Source organism: Leptonychotes weddellii, chromosome 5 (genome assembly GCF_054177405.1).
Source record: "Leptonychotes weddellii isolate Sample4059 chromosome 5, ASM5417740v2, whole genome shotgun sequence".
NCBI classification, from domain to species: Eukaryota; Metazoa; Chordata; class Mammalia; order Carnivora; family Phocidae; genus Leptonychotes; species Leptonychotes weddellii.
Window position 1 is genome coordinate 96,103,826 of NC_138373.1, and position 26,534 is coordinate 96,130,359.

The 26,534-nt window shown below is 36.8% G+C and overlaps 1 protein-coding gene across 10 annotated transcripts in view; it reads left to right on the plus strand.

The window, feature by feature from the left end:
- The window catches only part of PPHLN1 (periphilin 1), a 144,062-nt gene that overhangs the window by 11,531 nt on the left and 105,997 nt on the right, over nt 1-26,534 (plus strand). For 6 of the 10 annotated variants that reach the window (XM_081821511.1, XM_081821509.1, XM_081821514.1 and 3 more), the window contains 2 exons: nt 10,112-10,276; nt 12,823-12,884. In XM_081821511.1, the coding sequence (XP_081677637.1) occupies nt 10,112-10,276; nt 12,823-12,884 (227 nt within the window). The remainder of the gene's footprint in view (nt 1-10,111; nt 10,277-12,822; nt 12,885-26,534) is intronic. The other 4 variants (XM_081821517.1, XM_081821515.1, XM_081821516.1 and 1 more) reach the window with 1 other exon arrangement.

Here is a 26,534-nt window from a genome sequence, read left to right on the forward strand (position 1 = left end):
CCCACTTAGATGGATAATATATTTTCAGCATTGTCTTTTGGCCTGGGTTACAGCTTAGGCTGGGGTTGATCTAAAATGAGAAAAGATGGGTTTTTTGGTTTTTGGCTTAGAGGAGGCAAAGGTGCAACTGTCTTGGTAGTCCCACATTCGGGTTCATCCTGACACCAGCTGCCTCCACCATGCTGCCTAAGTTCGAGATCCCAACCCCAACAAGATCCAAGTCATATACCTGGGGTGCACTGATGGGGAAGTTGGTGCTACGTCTGCCCTGGACCCCAAGATTGGCCTCCTGAGTCTTTCTCCAATAGAGGTTGGTGATGACCTCGCCGAAGCAACTGATGATTGGAAGGGTCTGAGGATTACAGTGAAACTGACCATTCAGAAAGACAGGCCCAGATTGAAGTGGTATTTTCTGCCTCTGCTCTGATTGTCAAAGGCCTCAAGGAACCGCCAAGAGACTGAAAGAAGCAGAAAAACTTTAAGCACAGTAAAAATATCACTTATGATGATATCGTCAACATTGCTCGATAGATGCATCACTGATCTTTAGCCAGAGAATTCTCTGGAACCATTAAGGAGATCCTGGGGACTGCCCAATCTGTGGGCTGCAATGTTGATGGCTGCCACCCTCATGACATCATAGATGACATCAATAGTGGTGCAGTGGAATGTCCAGCTAGTTAAGAACTACAAAGGAAATATTTCAATAAAGGATCATTTGACAACCAGAAAAAAAAAAAAAAAGAGGAAAGAAAGAGGCCTACCCTATTTCAGAATGGGTAGACTTAATTATTACTATAGGTCATTTCTTTCCAGGTTTTATTTATAGATTATATATTTATTATAGACTGTAGTTTCTAATTAAACTTTGAGTTAAATTCGATTTGATAAAATTATAGTTTACCTAGAAAAACAAAACAAAGTGATATAGATAAACATGATGTGGGAGTAATGCAGGGATGGAAAAAGGGATGACTTTAGGAAAAAAATTCTTAGGACCTCTACCTTTCTAATGATATATCCTGTAGGAATTTGTATTTCAAGGATACTTAAAAGAATTTTCTGTGTGGTTATGCCACCAACTAGATATATAGTTGGATTTGTTTTAGTTTGTTTTCAATTTTGGGGAATTGCCTTTTTTTTTTCCCTTTTCTAATTAGGTTTTTTCCCTTAATGTAACACATGACTCCAAATTATAAAATAAGATACATTTAGAGAGGGGATGACTTTTTTTTTTTTTTTAAAGATTTTATTTATTTATTTATTTGACAGAGAGAGAGAGCGAGAGCAGGAACACAAGCAGGGGGAATGGGAGAGGGAGAAGCAGGCTTCCCGCCGAGCAGGGAGCCCGATGTGGGACTCGATCCCAGGACCCTGGGATCATGACCTGAGCCGAAGGCAGACGCTTAACGACTGAGCCACCCAGGCACCCCGAGAGGGGATGACTTTTAAGTGGTAACTTACTATAATTACATATTTAACTAGTTCCTGCTTACTGTAAGTGGGGGGTTTTATATATAAACTTCTTAATCTTCAAAACAATTCTGAGTGTTGAATGGTACAACATTTATAGAAGTCAGTAGAATGTTGTAGAAGCCATAAAATGTAGGCAGGGATTTATATACAGAAATGTAATTTCAGACAACAGTGGGAAATACTCATGATCAAATCATGGAAAAAGTTACATTACACCATGCTGCATTATTTATGCATGCTGTGTTGTGTCATAGAACACACTGCAGTGGAAGTTGGCTCAGAGTTAAGATTGGAGGCAGCTGGGGAGGAGTGAATTTTAAGATGGGAATAATTAGTTGTCCTAAAGACATAAGAAGGGCCCTTCAGATCTCGAGGTCATTGTGTGAGAATGGATTTGAGAAAGTTCATACCTAATAGCCTTTGTTTTCTCTGAAGGGGTAGCAAGATCATCCCCTGAAAGTACAGGTGGTAGAGGACGACTTAAGGCCAGCCTTGAATTGGGAGTAGCCATTGTTGGTATCTCCTCACTAGAGGTGTTTAAAAAGACTGAGGGGCAGTGGGCTTGTGCACTGTAGTATTATAGGGGCACCAGTCTGCAGGAATGTGTGCTTTATTACCTAAGTAGCCCAGTTTAGGAGTGGAGAAAGCAAGTTGTTGTATTGATTTAAGATTGCATGATGAGTGGTGGACTCAGAAAGATAAGGATATTGAAGGTTCTGACTCAGAGAATTACTGAGGTAATATATTATGTGTTACAGGCTGATTCAGAAAGGAGGTAAGGCTGTGGGAGGGACAGTGGGTTGAAAGAAGTGAGCAAGGCTCAGTGAGGCTGAAGACCACAGTGTGGTAGAAAGATAGGCAATTGATATTTTGAAGTGTAGTTTCCAGGAGAGGACAGTTCTGGCTGATTAAAGTCCAGTGGATGATGGTAGGGACAGAGGGTGGGTGAATGTTATTGGAGTTGAGATCAGGAAAACTTGGAGGCTAGATTTTGGATCAGGGATTTAGGTTAGAGGCTCTCAGTCCTCACTGTACATTGAAGTCACCCAGAGAGCTCTTAAATACGAATGTCTGGGCCCCATCCAGATAATTAAGTCCTAATCTTTGCAGCTAAGATCTAAACATCAGCTTTGTGTAAAAGTTTATCAGGTGACTTATGCAGAGTTAGGAAATGCAGATCGTAGATGAACACTGAAGTTGCTGATGATGACAGGAGTTGAGAGTTGAGGTAAAATGACAGGTGATGGAAGTTCTCAGTGGATGAGGGTATTTTAGTAAAATCTAAACCCACACATTTTCATTTTTATATCATTTGTGTGTAAATGTGAAACAGAGGCTTCTTTATAAAATAATTTCATCAGCAGGAAGCAGATAGATACATTTTATACCACAAGTGCATTTAAAATCATAGTAGAGTTACTCAGCTGTCTCTAAATTCCCAAAGGTAAATCTGACTTTCCTAAATTCTCTGGCTACTTGGTTCCTCCTATACGGGGAGGAGCCTAGATGCCTTTTTTCTGGGAGCACAGAACCTGCCCAGACCTTGCATAGCTTTATTCCTCTCCTTTTTAAGAAAAAAATTTAATTCTATTAGATTGGTCCCTTCATCCCCCCAATAAGCCTTCCTTAGTTGATAAATCCTTCTTTTTCCCACATCCCCTTCCTCAAGACTCACTTTTATTGGTGAACGTGGCCTTATTTTGGTTAGAAATTTAAAGACCTCCCCTCTGCTCAATTATGCGCCTTTGATGACTCTTGGAAATTATCTTTTTGCTTTGTATGTTACACCTACATTTTAGTTAAATAAAGCAAAGTTTCTTAAACTTTTTGGTGCCATGGATCCTTTTAACAGTCTGGTGAAGCCTCTGGATCCCTTTTCAGAGTAGGGTTTTTAAAACTATAAAATACACAGAATTAAAGGAGACCACTTATATTTGAATATATCAAACTTAAAAAATAAATTTGTAATGTAGTAATATGTACTTCTTTGGTAGACCATTAAATATTAAGAGCTAATGGTGAGACTTTCATTACTATATTTTCAAAGTGATGAGAATAAATGGTATTTTGAGATACTGCAACAGCTATAACGTGATATGAAAATATCTATGATTTCTGTTAGTGACAAAGCCACAGATAATTCTGTTGTCATTTGTTGCTGCATTTGGGTGAAAAAAGTAATTTTATATTCACATCTGATTTCAAGGACCTGCTGAATCCTTGGGTTAGAAAACTGATACATGACACTAGAACTAGAAATATAAATCAGTGAACTTATAATTCCTGAATTTGGAGTTAATAAAAATATAATTTCTTTAACGTTTAAAAATATTTGCTTACAAAGCAGATCATCTAATGTTATTTTAAAAACCATATTGGTATATCATATTGACTTGTATAAGATTCTCACAAGCAGCATTATTCATAACAGCTCCAAGCTGGCAACAATCCAGATGTGTAACAATAGAGTAGATAAATTGTGCAATTTACGCAGCAATTAGAATGAATGGACCTGAATGGACCATTGCAAAAGCAGCAACATGTATGAACCTCACAAACATCAGACTGAAAGAAAGAAGCCAAATATAAGAGTATATCCTGTATTTCCTACATATTGTATAAAGTTTCAGAATAGGCAAAACTCACCAGGGAAGTGGTTACTTTTAGGAGAGAGGAGCAGTGTCTGGGAGAGAGCACAGGAAGGCTTTTGCCATACTAGGGATGTTCAGTTTTTTTATCTGGGTGGTAGTTATACAGTGTAATTACCTTGTGAAAATTAATCCAAGAGTCATTTATGACTTATACACTTTTTGTATATATTTCTTCAATAAAAACTTAGTTTTAAAAAGGCAGATTATTTTTCTAAATATAAAACTAGTTAATCCTTTAAAAAGCGAGCACTCGCTATCTTTAGGGCCTGGGATAGAGCAAGATAATGTTCTATTTTGTATATCTGGATTCTGTTCTCTAACAAAAGCAATTTTACTGCATTTCTCTTTTTTTCTTATTGCTCCCATTTACTCACTACTTATATTCAACTATTAACATTTTTTAAAAAGATTTATTTAAAGAGAGAGAGCATGAGTGGGGAAGAGAGAATTTTTTTTTTAAAGACTTTATTTATTTGGGAGAGAGAGTGAGAGAAAGAGAACACGAGGGGGGTGAGGGGCAGAGGGAGAAGCAGACTCCCCGCTGAACAGGGAGCCCAATGCGGGTCTCTATCCCGGGACCCTGGGATCATGACCTAAGCCAAAGGCAGACAATCAACCGACTGAGCCACCCAGGTGCCCCTCAACTATTAACATTTTATGAAAACTTTCTGTATCATGAATTTATCTGTCTGTCCTTTATCCATCTACTTAATCCATCTAATTTTTTGATGTATTTCAAAGTAAACTGGACAAGTGTGCTTTTCATTAACTACATAGGTATACGTATCATAAAAGTGCAGTGTTTTTTTTACAGCTTTTTCTAAATGTGAAAATTACACACATGAAATACAAAGTCTTAAGTGTTCATCTGCTGAGTTTTGATTTTATGTAGAGCTGCCCTAGGAGGTGTTTTACCTTCGTGGCTGACAGAATTGCAAGAACTTAACTTTCTTTTTATTGTCATTATTTCCAGAGAGGAAAGAGGAGTTCTTGGCTACATTCCGTAACAATGTCCTGATTTTCTGGGGCAGTTCCAGGTTCACATATTTGATCCATTATTCCCCAATGCCATTGAAATGCAAAACCATTTTCTTTGAAAATTCAGTGAGTGAATTAAATGAGTAAGTGCTATTATAGAAATGCATATCACAAAATATGAGGAAGCAGAGTGAGGGAACCTTAGGCTTTCGAAAGCAGAAGTCCGCCAGTCTGTGTAGTAGATTTTTTTAGTTATGTGTGGTTTGTGTGGTACTTTTCTAATAAAAAGCATGTGATGCCAAAAGTAACATAAAATTGATATAGCGAAGCAGAATGTGTGTTACGAATATAGTGCCTACTATGTGCCAAGTGCTGTTCCAGGTGCTGGGAATAGAGCAGTGAATTAAGACCAAGGTTTCTATGCCCATGAAGCTTGCATTCATACTAAGTTGATTATTTTAGGGAATAATGGCATTAACTATTTACATGTGCTATCATACTTAGTTACTTTGCTGGTAGGTTAGTGAGTTTTAATAGTTTTTCATTTATTATAATAACAAAAATTAAAGATATAAAAGTAGACAAAATAACAAAATAAACTCCCCATGGATGAATCATCCAAGTGGCAATTATCAACTCATGGTCCATCTTGTCTTGTCTGTGCCTCCCCCAGTTTCTTTTCTCCCAGATTATTTTGAAGTAAATCCAAGATACCCTACTTCTTTCTTTCTTTCTTTTTTTTTTTTTTAAAGATTTTATTTATTTGACAGAGAGATAGCACAGATAGGCAGAGTGGCAGGAAGAGGGAGAGGGAGAAGCAGGCTTTCCGCTGAGCAGGGATCCCAATGCCGGGCTCGATCCTAGGACCCCGGGCTCGATCCCAGGACCCCAGGATCATGACCTGAGCCGAAGGCAGACGCTTAACTGACTGAGCCACTCAGGCGCCCCCAAGATACCCTATTTCAAGTGCCAATAAGTATTTTAGTATATGTCTCTAAATGATAAGGATGCTTAACAGGAGGAGCTTATATGTTAAAATTTTTCCTTTAAATAAAATGTTTTTCTGTTAGAATTTGTGCCAAGTATATTTTAATGACATTGGGAAAGAAATGTTTTTAAAGAAGTGCGCTAATCCTCGTAATTTGCCCCCAGTTAGGAGTGAGACTAAACATTAGTGTGGAAAATTTGACTTTTAAATATTGAATGAAACAAAACGGTGCTTTTACTTACTGAAATGAAAGTATTTCTCATAAGAGGTAGTTCTAAATTGGAATTTATAGTAAATTAAGAAATAATTTCTGGGGCGCCTGGGTGGCTCAGTTGGTTAGGCGACTGCCTTCAGCTCAGGTCGTGATCCCACAGTCCTGGGATCGAGTCCCGCATCGGGCTCCCTGCTCTGCAGGGAGCCTGCTTCTCCCTCTCCCACTCCCCCTGCTTGTGTTCCCTCTCTCGCTGTCTCTCTGTCAAATAAATAAATAAAATCTTTAAAAAAAAAAAAAAAAAAAAAAGAAATAATTTCTTATTTTGTAACAAAACATGATCATTTCAGATTTAAAAATTGCAAAACTAATTTGATATGTATCTTAACCTGATGAGATTTTCATTAGCACAAGCAAACTGAACAATCCTTATTTCAGAAACTCAGTGGGCCTAATGGTAGGAATTGTTTCACCCCTGAGATAGTGACTTATGAGAAAGTGTAAATTTCATTGACCTATAACTTCTCAAAAAAGTATTTAAATTTATATGCAAGTTGTTGCTTTCTATATTCTTCCAGAACAGATCAATGATTAAGTAAAATAGGCTTAAAATTTTTTTTTAAATGAGTTACATGTACTTTTTTATTTTGGTCTGACTGATCATAAAACATTAATACTAATTTTGGAGGAGCAGATCTGATAGATTTTATGCATATTTTTGGAAATTCTAGTAACAGCCATGAAAAATTGATACATAGTATAAATATGTAATAGTTGTATTAAGTTGATAATAGTCTGATCTTAATGGTATACTGTACATATTTTTCATAATAAACAGAAGCAATGAAAATTGATTTCACTGAGGTGAGTTCAAATTTTATGTCCAAACTCAAGATTTGAAATATCTGCATTTTATTTATTTATTTATTTTTAAAGATTTTATTTATTTATTAGAGAGCGAGCGAGAGAGAAAACAGCATGAGAGAGGAGAGGGTCAGAGGGAGAAGCAGGCTCCCTGCTGAGCCAGGAGCCCGATGTGGGACTCGATCCCAGGACCCTGGGATCATGACCTGAGCCGAAGGCAGTCGCTTAACCAACTGAGCCACCCAGGCGCCCAGAAATATCTGCATTTTAAATAAGAGAAATGTTTTGATTCTATTGAGTTCATTTTTAAGTTAATTAAAAATGATCCTGTTACCTTTAAAAATCTTTTAAGATATTCTTTATAAGTCATAATTTTTATTTCTGGTTTGTATATAATGGTGCTATTGTTTTCCAAGGTATTTCTAAAATGGAGGCTCCAACCATATAAGTATCTGAAGCCTTGTGTCCTTCTGTTAGCATTTAGAAAGGAAAATTACATGTTTATAGCTCAATGTAAATTTGTATGAGAATTCAGGTGTTTCCAATCAGGTCTGGCATTGCAGGTAATATAAAGTACTGTTTGAACTTTTTATAAACAGAGCTTTTGAAAAAAATTCTGAAATCTTTCCCTCCCATCATGGATTTAATTGGAAAGAAAAATCCTTGAATGGTATACCTGGATAAGATAGGAACTTTCTGATAATATAGTCTTGCTTTATCACAGACTCCTATAGTCATCCTCATTTCCTTAAATCTTTTCATATAACTAGGGGTTTTCTTTGAGAATATATGCCTATAGGGGCGCCTGGGTGGCTCAGATGGTTAAGTGTCTGCCTTCGGCTCAGGTCATGATCTCAGGGTTCTGGGATCTAGTCCCACGTCGGGCTCCTTGCTCAGCAAGGAGCCTGCTTCTCCCTCTGCCTGCCACTACCCCCTGCTTGTACTCTCCCCCTCTCTCTCTCTGGCAAATAAATAAATAAAATCTTAAAAAAAAAAAAAAAGAATAGATGCCTATAGAGGTGAGATGGTATAAGGTACTTATATTTGAATATTTTCAAAACAAAGGAAATGTGTTTGAGCTTCATTGCTAGATACAGAACTGTCATTAGGAGTTTCTTTCTGTTGCTGATTAACAACAGAATGATTGTTTTCATTTATTATTTGGAAAAAACAATTTGTTAAATCTGTGACTAAATGTGATGTGAGTTTTCTTCTTTGAAAGTTTCACCATATGCATTTTACAATCTTAAAATCACTTTGAACAAAGGAAAAGGTTGTTTTGTAAAATAATCTCTCTATTCATAAAAATGTTTAGACATGCATGCTTACCCCACTATCCCTCCAAATAAATATATACAAATAAACAAGGATATTGTAGGATGGAATTTTATGGTTCTTGGAATTGGAGAAATAAGTGATTCTAATTTTATGAATAACAAATTTTGACTTAGAAAATGATATAAATTATAAAGTTGCCAATTTTGGTTTAATGTTGAATTTTTTTAGAGGCTCAATGGTTGCTTAGATTTAATTGAAATCTCTACTGAAAGACAGTTTTTACAAGACAGAGTCAATGGGTTCATTTGTCTATTATGTTTTATGTCAACATACAAAATATGTGTTACAATGTAATATCTCATATACTGAAGAAAGAAACCACCTTATAGGAAAAAATTAGGTAGATCCTTTTAGCTCTCAAATAGTTGTAACTATTGATTTTATTTTTTTCTCAGCACATTAATAAATTTGCTACCCATTGGGAAATTTTTAATAATTGAATAGTTGTAGTTATTAACGCTAAGAAGTAATTTAAGGAAATAGATACTTTGAGGAATTGTGTTTCACCTAGACTTGAAAAAGGTAATCCAAACAGCAAACATTTTTGAGCACTTAATGTGTCCTACACATTGTACTAAATGCTTTACAATCTGTTTTTCATTTAGTTCACAGCAACTCCTTGAGGTAGGTATTAGTATTAATCTGTTGTACAGATAATGAAACTGAGACATAAAGATGGAATAGTAATGCCCTGAATGTTGGGCTTTATTTTTTTATTTTGTCAAATCTGTTAACTTAAATTGATCATGTCTTATACTTTGATAGCATTCTGATTTCTTTCACATATATTTCATCTGATATTGGTAGAAAGACATACCGTGAATGCTCAAGCCCAGATTATTTACAAATACATGTTCTGTAGCTCTCTAGTTCTTACTGTTGATAATCATCTTTTTGTTCAGTTATTTCACAGCAGCTACTAACCCAAGAGAGGTATTCTTCTCCCTCTGTCCAATTTCCCAACCCCACAAAAAAATCCATTTAGTTGCTAAAACTTTAAAATATTAACAACATACTAGTTGGAAAATCAGTTCAAATTTTATATCAGGTTTTATTTTGCTTCCAGACCTGTGAAATCAAAGGCTCTCTTCTCTCCAGTGCTTCTGGAGAAATAGCAGAATGTTTCCTCTTGATGGCCTAGCTTAGTATTACCTCCCTATTTGCTGTTCCTTATGTGTGAAGATTTTGTATTTCTTCAAAACAGTATAGTTCAAACACAGTAGACTAAAGATGTGTGCTATCTTAAATGGTTTTGTTTCTAAAATTCTTAGGCAATTAGGATTAGAGCTACTGTAACACTTTCTGTAGTTTATTTTTTATTAAAACAATAACATTCTATTTTTTCTTTTATTTATGATTGGTTTTTAGCATTGCTGCTTGTTATTTTAAACACCTGGCTTTCTTCATTGAACAGTTTTATTTCCTTTAATCCATGTGAAAACCTTGCTATTAGTTATATTCATGTTATTTCATTAATGCATTTTTGTTTGTTTATACATTTACTCTATTTGATTAAGGATAAGAACTCCTGTACTTTTTAAAAACCTTTCCAAAACCAAATAGAGAAATTAGTGATTTTTATATATTTCTTTTTGTCTGTTTTAGGATGGCTACCATAGAGTAGTTAATATTGTGCCAAAGAAACCATCACTGCTAGACAGACCTGGTGAAGGAAGCTACAGTAGATATTACAGTCATGTTGATTACCAAGAATATGACGAGGGCCGCAGTTTTTCTCATGATCGAAGAAGTGGTCCACCTCACAGAGGAGTATGTAAATTTCCCCCGTGTACTAATTGTTATTTTTTATGAGTTTAAAAATCATGTAATTTTTGAAATTTATGTGACTGGCCATGAAGGCAGTTGAATAAACACTTCCTGCTTGATGCTCTATTGAGTTGCCTGCTAGAGCTGTCAAATGGGAACTGGTAATGGAGAATCTTGGGACAAAGTGGGTAAGCCACTCTGGGTAGCTCTATCTAAGTGACATTAATTCCAACTAGCCTGTGTTTTTATCCCCGAAATTGGCAAGAATTTGCAAAGCAGATAAAGATAATCTACATTGCCTTGGTACTCAGTAAGTGATGAGCAGCAGGTGGTTACCATCTCTTACTGGATGTATCCACTTATAATTACTTTGATTATTTTCATCATGATGAGATGCTGTGGGTGAGGTTGGGTTACACTTGAGCTTCAGTATCATTTTTGTTATACTTCCTAAAGTTTACTTAGTAACTCAAAGTAGAAAGCTCTCAAAACACTGCCTGTCCTATATAAAATAAACACTTTTTAAATGTTAGCTTCTATTATTACCATTATTGTTGCTATTGTATTTTTTTCTTGATCATCTTTAATAATCTAGAAGTATGTATTTAATGTTGCAATAATCTGTCATTGAACTTAATTACAACTATTCCTTGATGCAGTTCCTTTGACTTAGCTTGTGTGTTTACATCACTCCTCTGCTAGACTGTTTACTTATATTTTCTCTTTTCCCCTTCCCTACTATATAATATTGCAATTAACAGTACATATTCAAACACTGTTTATATTAAAATTTGACCTCACATTGGCTGTTGGAATTACTTTCCATACTTTGCCCTCAAAGAAATGGAGGTAAGGTGATTTACCCAGGGTTGGGTATGTGTGGAAGTCCAGTTCTCTTACTACTGCATCATGGTGATCCTTGACAATTCTAAAGTAGTAATGAGACTATTCAGTGTTTTCTTGTCATTTTAAAGTTTGGGGTGCATAGCTTCCTTCTCTTAGAATGGATTTTTGTTTTGTTCAATTTTTAAATATCTTGCTGTTCCTTTAGGGAGAGGAATTTGGTGTTGACAAGTAAACATTGTACATTATCACTATTGTAGAAATACTGGATTTTGCCTTCGGAGCTATTATTCCAGGTAGTCTGAGGAACAAAAATATTGGCCTTTACATAAAGTTGTTATCCCTCTTAGGAAAACCAAAGGTGGCCATTTAATGTGGATAGGGAATTTTGGATTCATTGGATCAATTTGTATTTGAATCCTCATGAATATGATTTTTTCCCTAAAACCTTGTAGCATCACCATTAGTTTTTTGTTACAAGTTGTGTTTATTCTTACTTTATACAACATTTTCTCTTTATATTCACTTCAAACAAAGTAAGTCCATTTGATATCCTTAGGACTCCTGTGACACTAATTTATCTTGAGTTCAGTTATATAAAGAAAACTACTTATTTGATCTAATATCTTATAGCTGTTGAGTTTTTTCTTTTGTTTGTTTATATTTACTGTTGGGGAGGAAAGTGATGAATACATTACTCTTATGTTAGAGTATATGATGCTAAAGAGGAAAATGAAGATAGTATTTATTTTACCTGATTTAGTATTTCTGATTGTGAATACTTAACATTATTGTATTGTTAATTCTTGTTCTATATTCTATATATAATTTTAAAGCAATTGGGCATGAGTTACTGTGTTTTTTTTATGTACCTTTTCAAATGTATCTGTTTTAGAGGACAAAATATGCTTTTTTTTCATTAATTTTAAACTTAGTGTCACATCTTGCTCTAATATAGCTTTTCGGTAGGTGATAGCTTCTTATTATATTGTTTCCAATTATAGATTTTAGTGAGAATCAAGATGAGAAAACAAAACTTGAACCAAAAAAGTGGGAAAGTAAATTTTTTTTTTTTTTAAGATTTTATTTATTTATTTGACGGAGAGAGACACAGCAAGAGAGGGAATACAAGCAGGGGGAGTGGGAGAGGGAGAAGCAGGCTTCCCGCAGAGCAGGGAGCCCGATGCGGGGCTTGATCCCAGGACCCTGGGATCATGACCTGAGCTGAAGGCAAATGCTTAACGACTGAGACAACCAGGCACTCCAGGGAAAGTAAATTCTTCATTGGGCTTGAATTTGAAAATTGGTGATAGAACTTGACAGAAGGAAAATAAAATGAAAGGTTGAGAAATGTATGCTTGATTAAATTTAAATTGGGCCTTTGTTCTTGTAATGGTCCTTAGCTGTTGTGATGTTGGCATGTTTTTGGCAATAAGGCTGTTAGGGCCTACCAAAGAAATACCTTAAGCATTTTCATAGAGCTAAATCGTACCACAGGTTCTCGGTCTACTAAATTACTTGTTGAAATGGATGATTTGCTATATCTTTTTTCCCCCTTTTTTATGCCTTTGAAGCTCAGAGAAATTTAGAAAGGTGTTTTTGTCCTCATATTATTTTGGTCTTAGAGATGTTTCCAGTAGTACTGATATATCCTACTTGACCAAAATAATGTAAACAAATATCTAAAGAACTTTTTTATTTTACAGGATGAATCTGGCTATAGGTGGACAAGAGATGATCATTCTGCCAGTCGACAGCCTGAGTACAGGTAAAATGATAAACATAGTACCATAACTACTTTGATACTTGATTCACTGAGATGTCTGCTGTCAAAATCTAATCTCAAGGCTCGTAGATGAAATATTTATTAGGATTTATAATTTTGAGAGCAACAAACATTTTTATGACTGTAATATAACAGCACTAATAGCATTCTGTATCTATTGGCATTTTGAAAACTGATAATAAAAAAATAATGTTTGGTATATTCTCATCAAATTAATTATTAAATTATTCCTAATGTGTAATGTGGATTATAAGGTATCTGTTTAATTAGGTTAAGGCTTTTTTTCCCCTTCAGAATATTTGAGTCCTTACAGAGTGTCTCTTATTAACATATTTTGGAAGAACTTCAGTCGTTGTTAGCCTTGGTTACTTATAGAGACATCTGATAGAATAGTTGGGGGGGGGGGAAAAGATGGACAGATTTAATCAAGTTTGTTTTATTTTTATTTTTTAGGTTATTTAATAGAGCGAACAAGCGCAGGGGAGGGTTTGAGGGGCAGAGGGAGAGAGAGAAGCAGGCTCCACACTGAGCAGGGAGCCCGATGCAGGGCTTGATCCCAGAACCTTGGGATCATGATCTGAACCATCCAGGCACCCCTCAAGTTTGTTTGTTTGTTTGTTTGTTTAATGACTTTACAAAGGAAGTAGTAGAAGTTATAAAGGAGCTTTCTAAAGATTTCCTATGGGGGCGCCTAGGTGGCTCAGTCGGTTAAACATCTGACTCTTGATTTTGGCTCAGGTCATGATCTCAGGGTCATGATCTCAGGGTCGTGATATTGAGCCTCATGGAGAATCAGGCTCTGTGCTCAGTGGGGAGTCTGCTTGGTATTCTTTCTTTTTCCCTCTCCCTCTACCACTGCCCTCCCCCTCTAAAGAAAAGATTTCTTACAACTCTCAGAGAATAACCTATATACAAGGGAAAGTAGTCAACTGCTACAACTCTCTAGGTGCCAGAAGTAGACAACAGGATTCAGTGAATCAGAGCAAGGCAGCTGATTACTCACAGCACCTCAGTCATCAGGGACATCAGCATGGTAGTGCCAGTTCCCTGCCCCCAAGTCCCATAGGGTGATGTGGTGGGCAGAGATGGTGGCTGGGCATACAGTAGGATGCACTGCAGCTCAAGAACACAGGGTCAAGAGCTTGCTACTTTTTTGTAGTAAGCAGGAAGCAAGCAGGCCAGTCCTTCTTTCGTTAAGAGTGAGCAGTCACACAGTAGTTATGCTGTGGTCACCTTGACCTATTTAATTGTCTCTATGACCAGCTACAGAAACTGTTCAACGTCAGTGGTTGGCAAGGTCTTACAGTTTGGAGTACACAGCAGGGGTGTGCAGGGATGCACTCATGGAGGACTGCCTTCCCAAAAGAAGTAATAGAGAAAAGAGATGCTGAAAAATACTTTAATAAAATATAATTACTGTGTTAAACATAACACAGTAAGTTTTAGACAGCTAGGAATAGAAGAGAATTTCCTTTATCTGATAAATGGGTATTTGCTATACTGAATGGTAGAGTTAGAAGCATTTGCTTTAAAATCAGAACAAAGCAAAGATGCCTGTTATCACTGCTTCTATTCATCCTGGTAATGGAGGTCTCAGCCTCCACAGTAAGACAAGAAAAATAAAGTAGTAAGGGATAGAATGAAAGAAAGCTATTTACAGATGATAAATTATGTAGAAAATCCAAGAGAGTCTGTAGACTTATTAGAACTGTTTAGTTCTAATAAAAATAAAAAGTTTTTAATAAAAAAATAAAAGTTTAGTATAAAGAAATCAGCTGTTAGCATAAGTTAGAAAATGTAATTTAAAAATATTTTCTATAGCATAAAAACTATAAGGAGTAATGGGAAGAAATCTAAAGTGTGTGAGAGTTACGTAGATGAAATTGCAAGTCATTTCTAAGGGACATTTAAAAAGACCTGAGTAGAAGAGCAACATATATATGACATCCTTGGCTGGGAAGAGACAGTATCATGAAGATATCAATTCTCAAATTCAGATGTTCATTCAGTTTGGTTCCAGTCTAAATTCTAGGATTTTTCTCTATGGAAGTTGGCAAGCTGTTTCTAAAATTACGATGAAGGAGTAAAGGGCCAAATGGCAAAAGTAGCCTTGAAAAAGATGTGAATGAGTGACTCAGTATACTATCTATCAAAACTTATCAAGCTATAGTAATGTAAACAGTGAAAGAGGGAGTCTAGAAACAAACCTAGATATACCCAGGAGTTTGGGATATAGCAGCAGTGGCACTACAAATCAAATGGGGGAAAGAATGAACTTCCCAGTAAATAGTGCTGGAATAAATGGCTATCCATTTGAGGAAAAAAAAGTGACCTGGTGTATCAAAATATCTGGTATAATAAAGACCTAAATATGAAATGCAAAAGTGTAAGAAAACTCTTGATTAGATTAGCCAGTGGTTTATATTCACTCCAAAGGAACAGTTAGTTCTCAGATTGATTTTAATTTATTTCAATTTTTAAAATAATAGTTTGTTTCTATCTTTATTCTTCCTATCTTTTTTTAGCACTTTATTATTTTCCTGTGTGTGTATATAATTTTACGTAAATGGAATAAAATCATATGGGACTCCCTGTTTCCCACATTCATGTTAACAGCTGGGTGTATGTTCTACTATATTTTTCTCTATATTCATAAACATTTGGGGTATTTGTTGTTAATGAGATATTATACTGTAAGTTGCTTTTCTCATTCAGTGGCTTGTGGAAATCCCTCCAGGTTACTTGGTTTAACTTTTACTTGAATCTTTTTATGGCTAAGTTACATTCCATCATGTGGATATACCAAATAATTTAGCTGTTCACCTATTGATGAATATTCACTGTTTCTAGTACAAAACGGTGTAATAAGTCTGAGTATATGATGTCATTATGAAACAGTACTTTAGTTTCTATGAGATAGATTGCCAAAAGTGGAATTTCTGGGTCACAGGACATACATATCTTACAGTTTAATAGATGTTTTCAGTTTGTCTTCTAAAAGGCTTGTAACACTTATGTTTCCATTTTTGAAAAAAAACTAACATTTTAATTTGGATATTTATATTTCTTTCCATCTTATTTATGAATATAAGTAGAGTTTTAAAATTTCTTTTAAGAATTGCTATAACTGTATCCCATAGATTCTTAGAGATAGCAACTTTTTATTTTTTAAGTAGGCTCCATACCCAGTGTGGAGCCCACCGTGGGGCTCGAACTCATGACCCTGAGGTCAAGAGTCAGACATTCAACTGGCTGAGCCACCTAGGCGCCCCTGATAGATAGCAATTTTATACTGATTCCAACATAGTATATTTTAGTTATTCTGTGATCAGAGAGTGTTGTCTGTACTCATACTCTGTTTGATATTTTTTGGTATAGAGTTCATTCTATATGGTATATTCATTGATTTGATAAATATTTATTGGGTGACTGGTACATGTCCGGTATTCTTCTAGCATCTGGGGATAAAAAGGTTCTGCTCTCATTAGCCTACATTTTAGTATGAATTGTGGATCATAAACAGATAAAAAACAAAACATTTTTTATGAAGAAAAATGAAATGGTAGTGGTATAGAAGGGGCTTCTTCCACATCTTCTGTACCTACACTTGATGTCTGGGTGTCCTCGGTGACATTTCAGGTATTAGGTTATCACAGAAGCTAATGCTTTTCCAGGCTAGCATCTTTCTGGCTGTAGTTTGTTCCCTGTTATATGATCTCACTGAAGACTTTGTGAATAGAAAATAACTTTGTTTTAGAGGGAAAAAATCATTGCATTGTAGCCCATGCAGAGAATACTTGTATATATTGGTAAGCGAATAAGGTTCTGAGTATTTAGGAAAACCATGCCAACTAGTGTTTTTGTTTTTATTGGGGTGTACATGATAATTCTTTATATTGTGGAAAGAAAATAGACTATTTAAAACATTTTATTTGATACAGTTTTTAAATTTATAGAAAAGTTGCGAGAATAATTTAAAAAACTAGAGACCCCAGTAATGTCTCCCACAATGCCCTGATAATGTGTTTTATGGCAAAAAGATCTACTCTAAATTCGTAGATCATATTTTTGTAGACGTCCTTAATCTGGAACAGTTCTTCAGTCCATTCCTTGATTTTTGTGGCTCACTGTTTTAGGCAAGATGAACACAGGGCAAACATTTTGTAGACTTTCTCAATTTAGGTTTGTCTGATGTTCATGATCCGATTTCAGTTATGCATTTGTGCCAGTACAATCCCTGAAGTGATGCCGTATTCTTTTTATTGCATCCTATTAGGTTGCACATGTTGTTGATTTGTTCCGTTATTGGTGGTGTTGACTTTTATCGCTTGACTAAGATGGGGTCTGCAAAATTTCTTCTCTGTGAAGTTGGCCTCTTCCTTTGCCTGACATTGGTGTTTTGTTGGGGAGATACTTTGAAACTGTGCAAGTATGCCATTCTTCATCCCATTTTCATCCACTAGTTCTAGTACTCATTGGTGTTTCTTGCCTGAATTATCAATATAATTGTTTGTAATGGTGATTTTGTAATTAGACTGTTCTTTCTCTATTCATTATGCATAGTGTTACCTGTTTCCCGTTGTGAGAAAGAGCTTTCTCTTCTCTCCACCATCCCCTTTAAGAAAAAAAAAACAAAACTTTGTTTATATCAGTATGGACTCGTGGGTTCCTATTTCCAATGTGTTATAATCTGTTGCTATCATTATTAGGATGCTGAAATTTGGTCAGTGAGAATCCCTACAAGTTAGCTTCTGTGTTTTTTCAAAAATACTTTGCTGTAGAGGCATATGTATAACATAAAATATGCCATTCTAACCATTTTTAAGTGCACAATTCACTAGCATTAATTACGTTCACAGTGTCAGGTAAGATGGTTACACTAACAAACACGATTTTCAAAACTTTTTTTCATCATCCCAAACAAAAACTATACCTGTTAAGCAATAATTCCTCATGCCTCCTTACTCCCACCACCATTTTACTTTTTGTCTTTAAGAATTTGCCTGTTCTTGGTATTCATATAAGTGGAATCATACAATACTGTCCTTTTATGTTTGGCTTCTTTGACTTAGCATGATGTTTTCAACATCATGGTGTAACAGAATGTCATTCCTTTTAATGGTGTATAATATTCCATTTTATATATTTACCACATTTTATTTATCCATTTATCTTCTCTTGGATATTTGGGTTGTTTCTACCTTTTGGCTATCATGAAGAATGCTGCAGTGAACACTGACAAATAAGTATCTGTTTTGAGTCCCTGTTCTCAGTTCTTTTGGGTGCATACCTAGGAGTAGAATTGCTGGGTCATATGGTAATTCTATGTTTAGCTTTTTGAGGAACCGCCAAACTGTTTTCTGTAGCGGCTGTACCATTTTGCATTCTCACCAGTGTACAAGATTCCCAGTGTCTTCACATACTCACCACCACTTGTTATATTCCTTTTATTATTGTGTGCGTATGTATATGTGGGGGTGTTCTGTTAAGTGCTTTTAAAAATTAAAACCTAGATTACAATCATTTCAGGTTCTAGTTATTTTGTAAATATAATATAGCAAGTTATGGCCTAAAATGTTCACAGGCACTATCTGTGTAATGAAATGATTGATTCATTTACTCATTGTGTATTTTTTAAACTACTGTGTGGTGTTGTGAGAATGAAAGTGAATAAGAGCTACCAGAAGGAGGTTATGTTCTTTGTGGTCAGACAAAGCAGAATGGGCTGGGTTGTACTTACTGGGGTAAGTTCTGACACGGAAGGAATTCAGAAGAATGATGGTAAGATGATGAGGAAAGACTGAGGGGGAGGGATCATTCGAGTTGAACTCTGAAGGCTAGTTAGCATTTCTGTCAGAAGAGATGGATAGAGCTAGAGGAAGACTACTTAAGTGGCTGGGACGTAGCAAGCAAGTACATGGTATGTGCATGATGAGGCCATTTTGGCCGAAGCACAGGTGCTAGTGGACATCTGAGTTGCTGGAGTCTGGCAGACAGAGAGAGGGAATAAAATTGCATAGAGGTCAGGCCTGGAGATGAATTTGGAGGAATGATTTGTATAAAAGTGATCTTTGAATTGGGCTTTGGGTGCTTTACAGGCAGGAGGGGATGACTCTTACTTCAGGAATGACATCAGCTTGCATAGAATATGTAGAGCAAAGTAAGAGGCAGCAGACAGCAGCTAGAGGGCTAGTGTGGCACAGCTCTTATATGTTTCCTCTTTAAGACCTGAGGTGAAGGGAGGGCAGGTGGAGAATTTGAGATGATGCTTGGGTGAATAATGGAGGGGAAGGGTCTTCCCTAGAAACTCAGGCATCTTGGAAACTCAGTGCTAAACTGCAGCTCAAGGAAATCTTGTTGAAACTTATATTCCTTTAAGACCTTTAAAAAAAAATAGGAATGTGAGCTAATTTTAGCTAAATCTATTATGTGTGTATGAAAATGAATGCTACTTTGGAAATTCAGTGCATGCAGTAACTCTTTTCATTTAAATAAATACTCCCTGTATTTTCTTTTAAATGGTTTTATGAAGATTTTCAGTGGAGCCCTGTACATATTAACAATTCCAGCGTTTCCTGTGATCTTTTCCATCATTTATTTATCTCATGTGATAGGTGTAAATCACCTTGTGCCATCTACTTGACTCTGGAGAGGTTGTTCATTTGTGGCAATTCATTTACTGTACTCTGATAAATCATATTAATATGGGTATGTTTTATAATGTTAGAGGCTTTTCTGGAGGCTTTGTGTGAATTTTTTTGAGGCATAATCAACTTGTTGTCCTTACCCTTTTTATTGTTTTTGTTGTTTCCAGAGGCTTTATGTGGATTTTTTTTTTTTTGAGGTATAATTGACATATGACCTTAATATTATTCTTATCCTTTCTGTTGTTGTTGTTGTTATTATTGTCATCTTGGTAAGTGTGAAGTGGTATCTCATTATGGTTTTGATTTACATTTCCCTAACGGTTAGTGATGAGCAACATTTCATGTGCTTATTGGTCATTTGTATATCTTCTTTGAAGAATTATCTATTCATTTTTTTTGGTCCATCTTAAAATTAGGTTGTCTTTTTGTTGAGTTTTAGGAGTTCTTTATATATTCTGGATATTAAATCCTTATCAGATATATGGCTTGCACATATTCTGTTCTTTCGATAATGTTCTTCAGTGTTCAAAATTTTAATTTTAATAAAGTCCAATTTCTCTATTTTTTCTTCTGTTGCTAATGTTTTTGGTGTCATATCTAAGAATCCATTGCTAAATCAGTGTTGTTTTGTTATAACTTGTCCACATCATTCTTTGATCACTTTCTTACCTTCGGATGCAGGATTTCCCAGGTTATTCTTATGTTTTTTCCTGCCTCCGGCCTAAAATCTAAGCTATTTCTCCAAGGAGCACAGATTCTTTATTAGTGGAAAGTCCAAGATCTGGACACTGGTGTACACACACACACACACACTCTTTTACATCTGTTTATTTTTATACATTATTTACATATATTGAAGACCATGAGTTTGTGGCATTATCCTTTCCTCTTTTCCATACCATATTTTACCCCCTCTTTTGTCAGCAAAAAACCTGGCTCCCAGTTGTTGGAAGAGACAGTCCTCCATGAGTCTCTTGCACTCCTACACATCTTGCCAAGATATGCTAAGAATGCAAGGCCCTGACCACTTTTTATCCATGCTATTTCTCAGAGTGGAGTTTGTAGTGAGCATTCTTGAAAGATAAGGTAGTTCTTCCTCTATTTCAAATAGCAGGCTTGCTTATTGCTTGGTGTAAAAATAGTGGCTTCCCCACGTTTTCCTTAGTTGTGAACCCACTATGTGTGTAGCATCGATCTTGGCCTATATCACATCATTTCTGTGGGACTTGGAACCAGGCTTGTGCAGACAAGCCAATGCTATGTTGCTTGCTGTATAAAATCCTTTGTCTCAGGAGTCTTGTGTCTTCTACCAGTATCCATGAAACAGTAACAGTCTAACTTATTAGCTTGTCACTAGGATAAAAATCTGATCCCAGACTTGAAACCAGTATCTTCAGTATTTTTGCTCACATTCTTTATGTAGTTAGTCTTCTGACCCCTTGGGTCTTCCTTCTTGCTCTGTCCAGCACTTTACTTCTGCAGATTGCCATCACTGGCTGCTACTGGGCCGGCCACCTGGCTTCACACCATCTTCCACAGGTCTGTTACTAGCTGTGGAACTTTTGGGTTATAATTTACCTAATCTTTTTCTCTTTCTGTTTTATGTGTTTCATACTATAGCACCTTATGTATTTTGTAAACCCAACATATATATATATTAGTGGTTCATATCAAATAAGTATGGAGTCATTGGAAGCAACTGGATTAAATAACAGCTAACAGGAAAAATGAATGTATTGTTTTTTTTTTTTTTTTTTTTTAAGGTTTTATTTATTTGTTAGAGAGAGAGGGCACAAGCAGGGGAAGCGGCAGGCAGAGGGAAAAGCAGGAGAAGCAGGCTCCGCTGAGCAGGAAGCCTGATGTGGGACTCAATCCCAGGACCCCAGGATCATGACCTGCATCGAAGGCAGACGCTTAACTGACTGAGCCACTGAGGCGTCCCGAATGTATTGTTGTCTGTCTCCTCCCACACTCCCACCCTCCCTCTGAAAGTTGTCACTTTTTTCTTTAATAGAGCCACGTACCTGATAATTTATCCACATTTCAAGCATATCATCATCTGTTCATCTTGGTTCTGTATATACAGTGATCTTATTATCTCTTTGTTCAAAACACACTTGTAGATAAAATTCAGAATATATTAGGATCTACTTCATTTTGTATTCAAGGAACATGTCATACTTTACCAAGGGTTATTAATTTAGACTGAATGAGGTGGTTTTTAACAGTCATTTTTTCCCTGTACTTATGAGGTCTTAGAATAAACTTTAGGGTGGAACTGATGTAGAGTATTAAATAGTATTTAGAAATATAGAACAAGAGTATCACTACATGGTCAGCATACTTTATTTTTAAATGCTGAGGGTTTTTTTTTCTGTATTCGCATATGGAAAATTTCGATTAAGTAGTTTAGTATTTTTATATCTATCGATTTTTTTTTATGCAAGGGTTTTTTATTTTAAAGATTTTATTCATTTATTTGAGAGAGAGCACAAGAGAGAGCTAGAGAGAGGATGAGCAGAAGGGACAGAGGGAGTAGCAGACTCCCCACCAAACAGGGAGTCGGACGTGGGGCTTGATTCCAGGACCCCGGGACCACGACCTGAGCAGAAGGCAGCTGCTTAACCGACTGAGCCACCCAGGCATCCCTAAAGCAAAGGTTTTTTTGTTTGTTTGTTTGTTTGAAGATTTTATTTATTTATTTGACACACACAGAGAGAGCACAAGTAGGCAGAGTGGCAGGGAGAGGGAGAAGCAGGCCCCCTGCCGAGCAGGGAGCCCGATATGGGGCTCAATCCCAGGACCCTGGGATCATGACCTGAGCTGAAGGCAGTTGCCTAACCGACTGAGCCACCCAGGTGCCCCTAAAGCAAAGGTTTAATTTTGAATTTTATTATAGTGATTTTTTATCTTCTTAGGTGATATACTATTTGACAGAGAAAAATACTATAAAACATCTTTGGTTTATTAGTTCAGTGGTACAAATGTTTATTGAGTGTTTACTTTGTGTAGGCTACTGTGCTTATATCACTAGCTTAGCGTCTAGTGAGTGAAGTAGATGCACAAGAAGATAGCCTAATATGATACATGCTGAAGTTGCATAAAATGCTGTAGGAAGATGGAAGCATTTACCCTGTTCTGGGGGGGTTTATTGAAGATTTCCTGTAGGAGCAGATAACATGAACAAAACTTGAAGGAGAAATAAGGGTTGACCAGAAGAAGGGTAACAGTGAACATATTCCTGCAAAAGGAGGAACGTGAGCAAAGCTGTATAAAGCATGATGTGTAGAGGTATTAATGGATGCATATATGTGACCTAGGGAATTGTGAATTAAATTATAACAAAGAAGTCTGAATAAATAGTTTTAAAAATATAGTTTTATTGGGCGCCTGGGTGGCTCAGTCGTTAAGCGTCTGCCTTCGGCTCAGGTCATGATCCCGGGGTCCTGGGATCGAGCCCCACATCGGGCTCCCTGCTCGGCAGGAAGCCTGCTTCTCCCTCTCCCATTCCCCCTGCTTGTGTTCCTGCTCTCGCTATCTCTCTCTCTGTCAAATAAATAAATAAAATCTTTAAAAAATATATATATATATATAGTTTTATTATGTTAGCAATGGGGAGCTCCTGAAAAAGTTTCACCTGTTAGACAGACTAACCCAATTGGAATGTAGTTTCTTTTGTCTTCAATGTAGAGGATGATTTTTTTAAAGATTTTTCATTTATTTTTAGAGAGAGAGCAGGGGGAGGGGCAGAAGGAGGGGGAGAGAGAGAATCCCATGCAGACTCCCTGCTGAGCTCAGAGCACGATGCCACATGGGTCTTGATCTTGTGACCCTGAGATCATGACCTGAGCCTAAATCAAGAGTGAGATGCTTAGCTGATGGAGTCACCCAGGCACTCCTAGAGGATGATTTTCTTTAAAGGTTTTATTTATTTATTTGACAGAAACACAGCTAGAGAGGGAACACAAGCAGAGGGGGTGGGAGAGGGAGAAGCAGGCTCCCTGCGGAGCAGGGAGCCCAATACGGGGCTCGATCCCAGGACCCTGGGATCATGACCTGAGCCGAAGGCAGATGCTTAACGACTGAGCCACCCAGGTGCCCCTAGAGGATGATTTTTTAAAGGTGGCATTGGAGATAGAAGAAGAAATGAATACCTGAATTAGAGAGGGGAGGTTGGAACGGAGAAAAAGGGTTAAATTTGATAAATGCTTAGGAAGCAAAAAATCAGCAAGATATGGTTGTTGGATATGGGAATAAAATGTGGGAACTATCTGGATTTTTGGTTTTGTTTACTATGTGTATAATAATACCATTATATGAAGATTGGCATATAGGAGGAATGGTTTCAAGGGAGGAGCTGCATTCAAAAGTGTGATTGTCCAAGAATAGGATGTAGTTAGACAAGAGCAGTGAACTGAGGTCAGAACCCTTGGCCTTTATGGAAATGTTGGAAAATAAAACTTTTTAAACAATATTTGGGGTCACCAATGGCTGATGCAACTGAGTACTCCAGTAATATAAAGATTAAAATATCTTGGGTTTGGCTGTGTCAGGATGAATGAGATATGAGGTGGTAAATTCAACATGAGTGGATATGTTTTTGAAAAATACTGAGATGGAAAGTAGGCAATGCTATATGTTGCAAATACAGGAGACTTAAAAGTATCCATGAGGTGAATGAAGGTCGAGGACACTGGCTAAAGGAAGATCATCTAAAACCTTTTTTTTTTTTTTTAAAGGTGATCAGTGACTTGAGCATATTTATAGTTGAAGTGAAAAGAGAAAGGTTCAGGATACAAGGCAGAAAAGGGAATACTGATGAAGACAAGATAAATGAGGAACAGGATGAAGATCTTTGATTTGAGGGCCTTTTAACAGGGAAAAATCATATACTGGGAAAGGAAGGATGGGGCAGATGAAGGCCGACTGGGGGAGAAGGGATTTGGGCTGGCGGTTGAGGTAGTTCATGCCGGAATACTGCTGTATTTTTTTTTTTTTTTAAGATTTTTATTTATTTATTTGACAGAGATTGCAAGACCAGGAACACAAGCAGGGGGAGTGAGAGAGGGAGAAGCAGGCTCCCTGCTGAGCAGGGAGCCCGATGCAGGGCTCAATCCCAGGACCCTGGGATCATGACCTGAGCTGAAGGCAGACGCTTAACGACTGAGCCACCCAGGTGCCCTAATACTGCTGTATTTTTTAAGGAAATGAGGTAGCTCATTGAAAAGGAAAGTTTTGGTACTAGGTTAGAAGACTTTGGGAGGATTATCCGGATATTAGAATAGCTGCTGAGATGAATAGGAAATTGAGTTCACTAATGATAAGTAAAAATATTACTAGTGGAATTGAAGGCACAGTGGAAATTAAAGACCATGTGTCTGTAGTAGGTTCAATCTGTAGGCTTGTGACATTCAACTCTAACAGTGAAGAAATAAAAGATTTTGGAATTAATTCAGGTTTGGGGTTGGCTAAGACGATGTATCAGAATTGCCAAGATGGGAAGTTGTTGGTATTCACAGTGCTTCAAATACTGTAATTGAAGCTGGAAAGGCAGTAAGTGAGGCTAGGACAGGGTTCGTGGCTTGTTAGAAAATAAAGGAGTCTTGTAGGTATGTATAGGTGGAATTATTATAGGAGTGAGAAAACTGAAGGATAAGACATTGTGATAAGAATGCAGTCAGTATTGGATTCTGAAGAAGAGCACTACTGGGTAATAAGTGGCAAGGTTTAGGATTTAAGTGTGTGACTAAGGTATTGTGAAGAGGTAGGAGGTAGTTGAGGACTTGCTATACCATTGCACAGATGATCCACATGAATTTTGAGTTACCCATGATGTGGATAGGATGTGTTACAGTGCATACTGTATCCTTGGGTTTAGGAAATGTGGGAAAGTTATCAGAAGGTTGGTAATACAGGCAATGTGGGGTTATAGTGGAATAGCACGGACTTAAAGAGTTTGTTGGGCTCTTTTTCCCTTTTCTTAGAGGATGGGGGATTTAGACCATAATCCTATATGTCGTATACTTCAGGACCTTGAGGCAGTCATCAGTGCGCGCTTAGTACTCACGAGTTTTAGGGGAGGTATTTGTGTTCAAATACCAGGTTTCACTTAAGGAAGTTGGAAGGATTGGCTTATGAAGAGGCTGAGGTTGTAAAACCATTTACAAGATCAACTCAAATTGCTGTATTTTGTTATTTATATATACACAAATACAATTATTAAGCATAAAGTACTTGTAACACAGGAAAGCAGTTAACATATTCATGTTTCTGTGGTAGTGATGCCCCTCTTTGTTCATGGAAATAACTCATGTACCCTTCGGTGGAATGTAAACAAATGCTGAGGGGCAGATTGGAGCAGCTGTTACTTGGTGCACAGCTGATGTTTGCTATTTGGGAATGTAAGCATACCGTGGCCTGCTTCAAAAGAAGAAATCCGGATTTTTAAAAGGTTAAATTTCTTGAGTTTTCAGTGTTTACAAGTAAGTAAAACCAGAGTTTGCAGTCTCTGGAGTAAGGCAACAGTCTGGGACTCTGAAATGAAGAGCATGTAATAGCAGCTTGTCTAAGATGGTGGTTTCCAACCCTCGCTATGCTCTCAATTAGGTGGAGAGCTTTTTTTAAAAAAAAAGTTTCCTGGTCCTCACGTTTGGAGATTTGATTTACTTGGCCTGGGCATCAGTATTTTTCAAAAGCTCATCAGATGTCCTAATGTGAAGCTAGACTTGAGAACCACTGGTCTAATAGGTAGTATGGAGTGACAACAGTCACAAAACCATAGGTTCATGTTAACAATGACTTCTCGGCACCTTTTCTCATTTATGGTAACTTCATTTGTCTTTATCCTTGACAGCATTTACTTCCTTTGCTTATGTTTTTTTGTTGTTTGGTGGTGGTGGTGGTTTTTTTTTAAGATTTTCTTTATTTTTGAGTGGGTGAGCACGAGCGTGCAGAGGGAGAGGCAGACTCCCCACTGAGCAGGGAG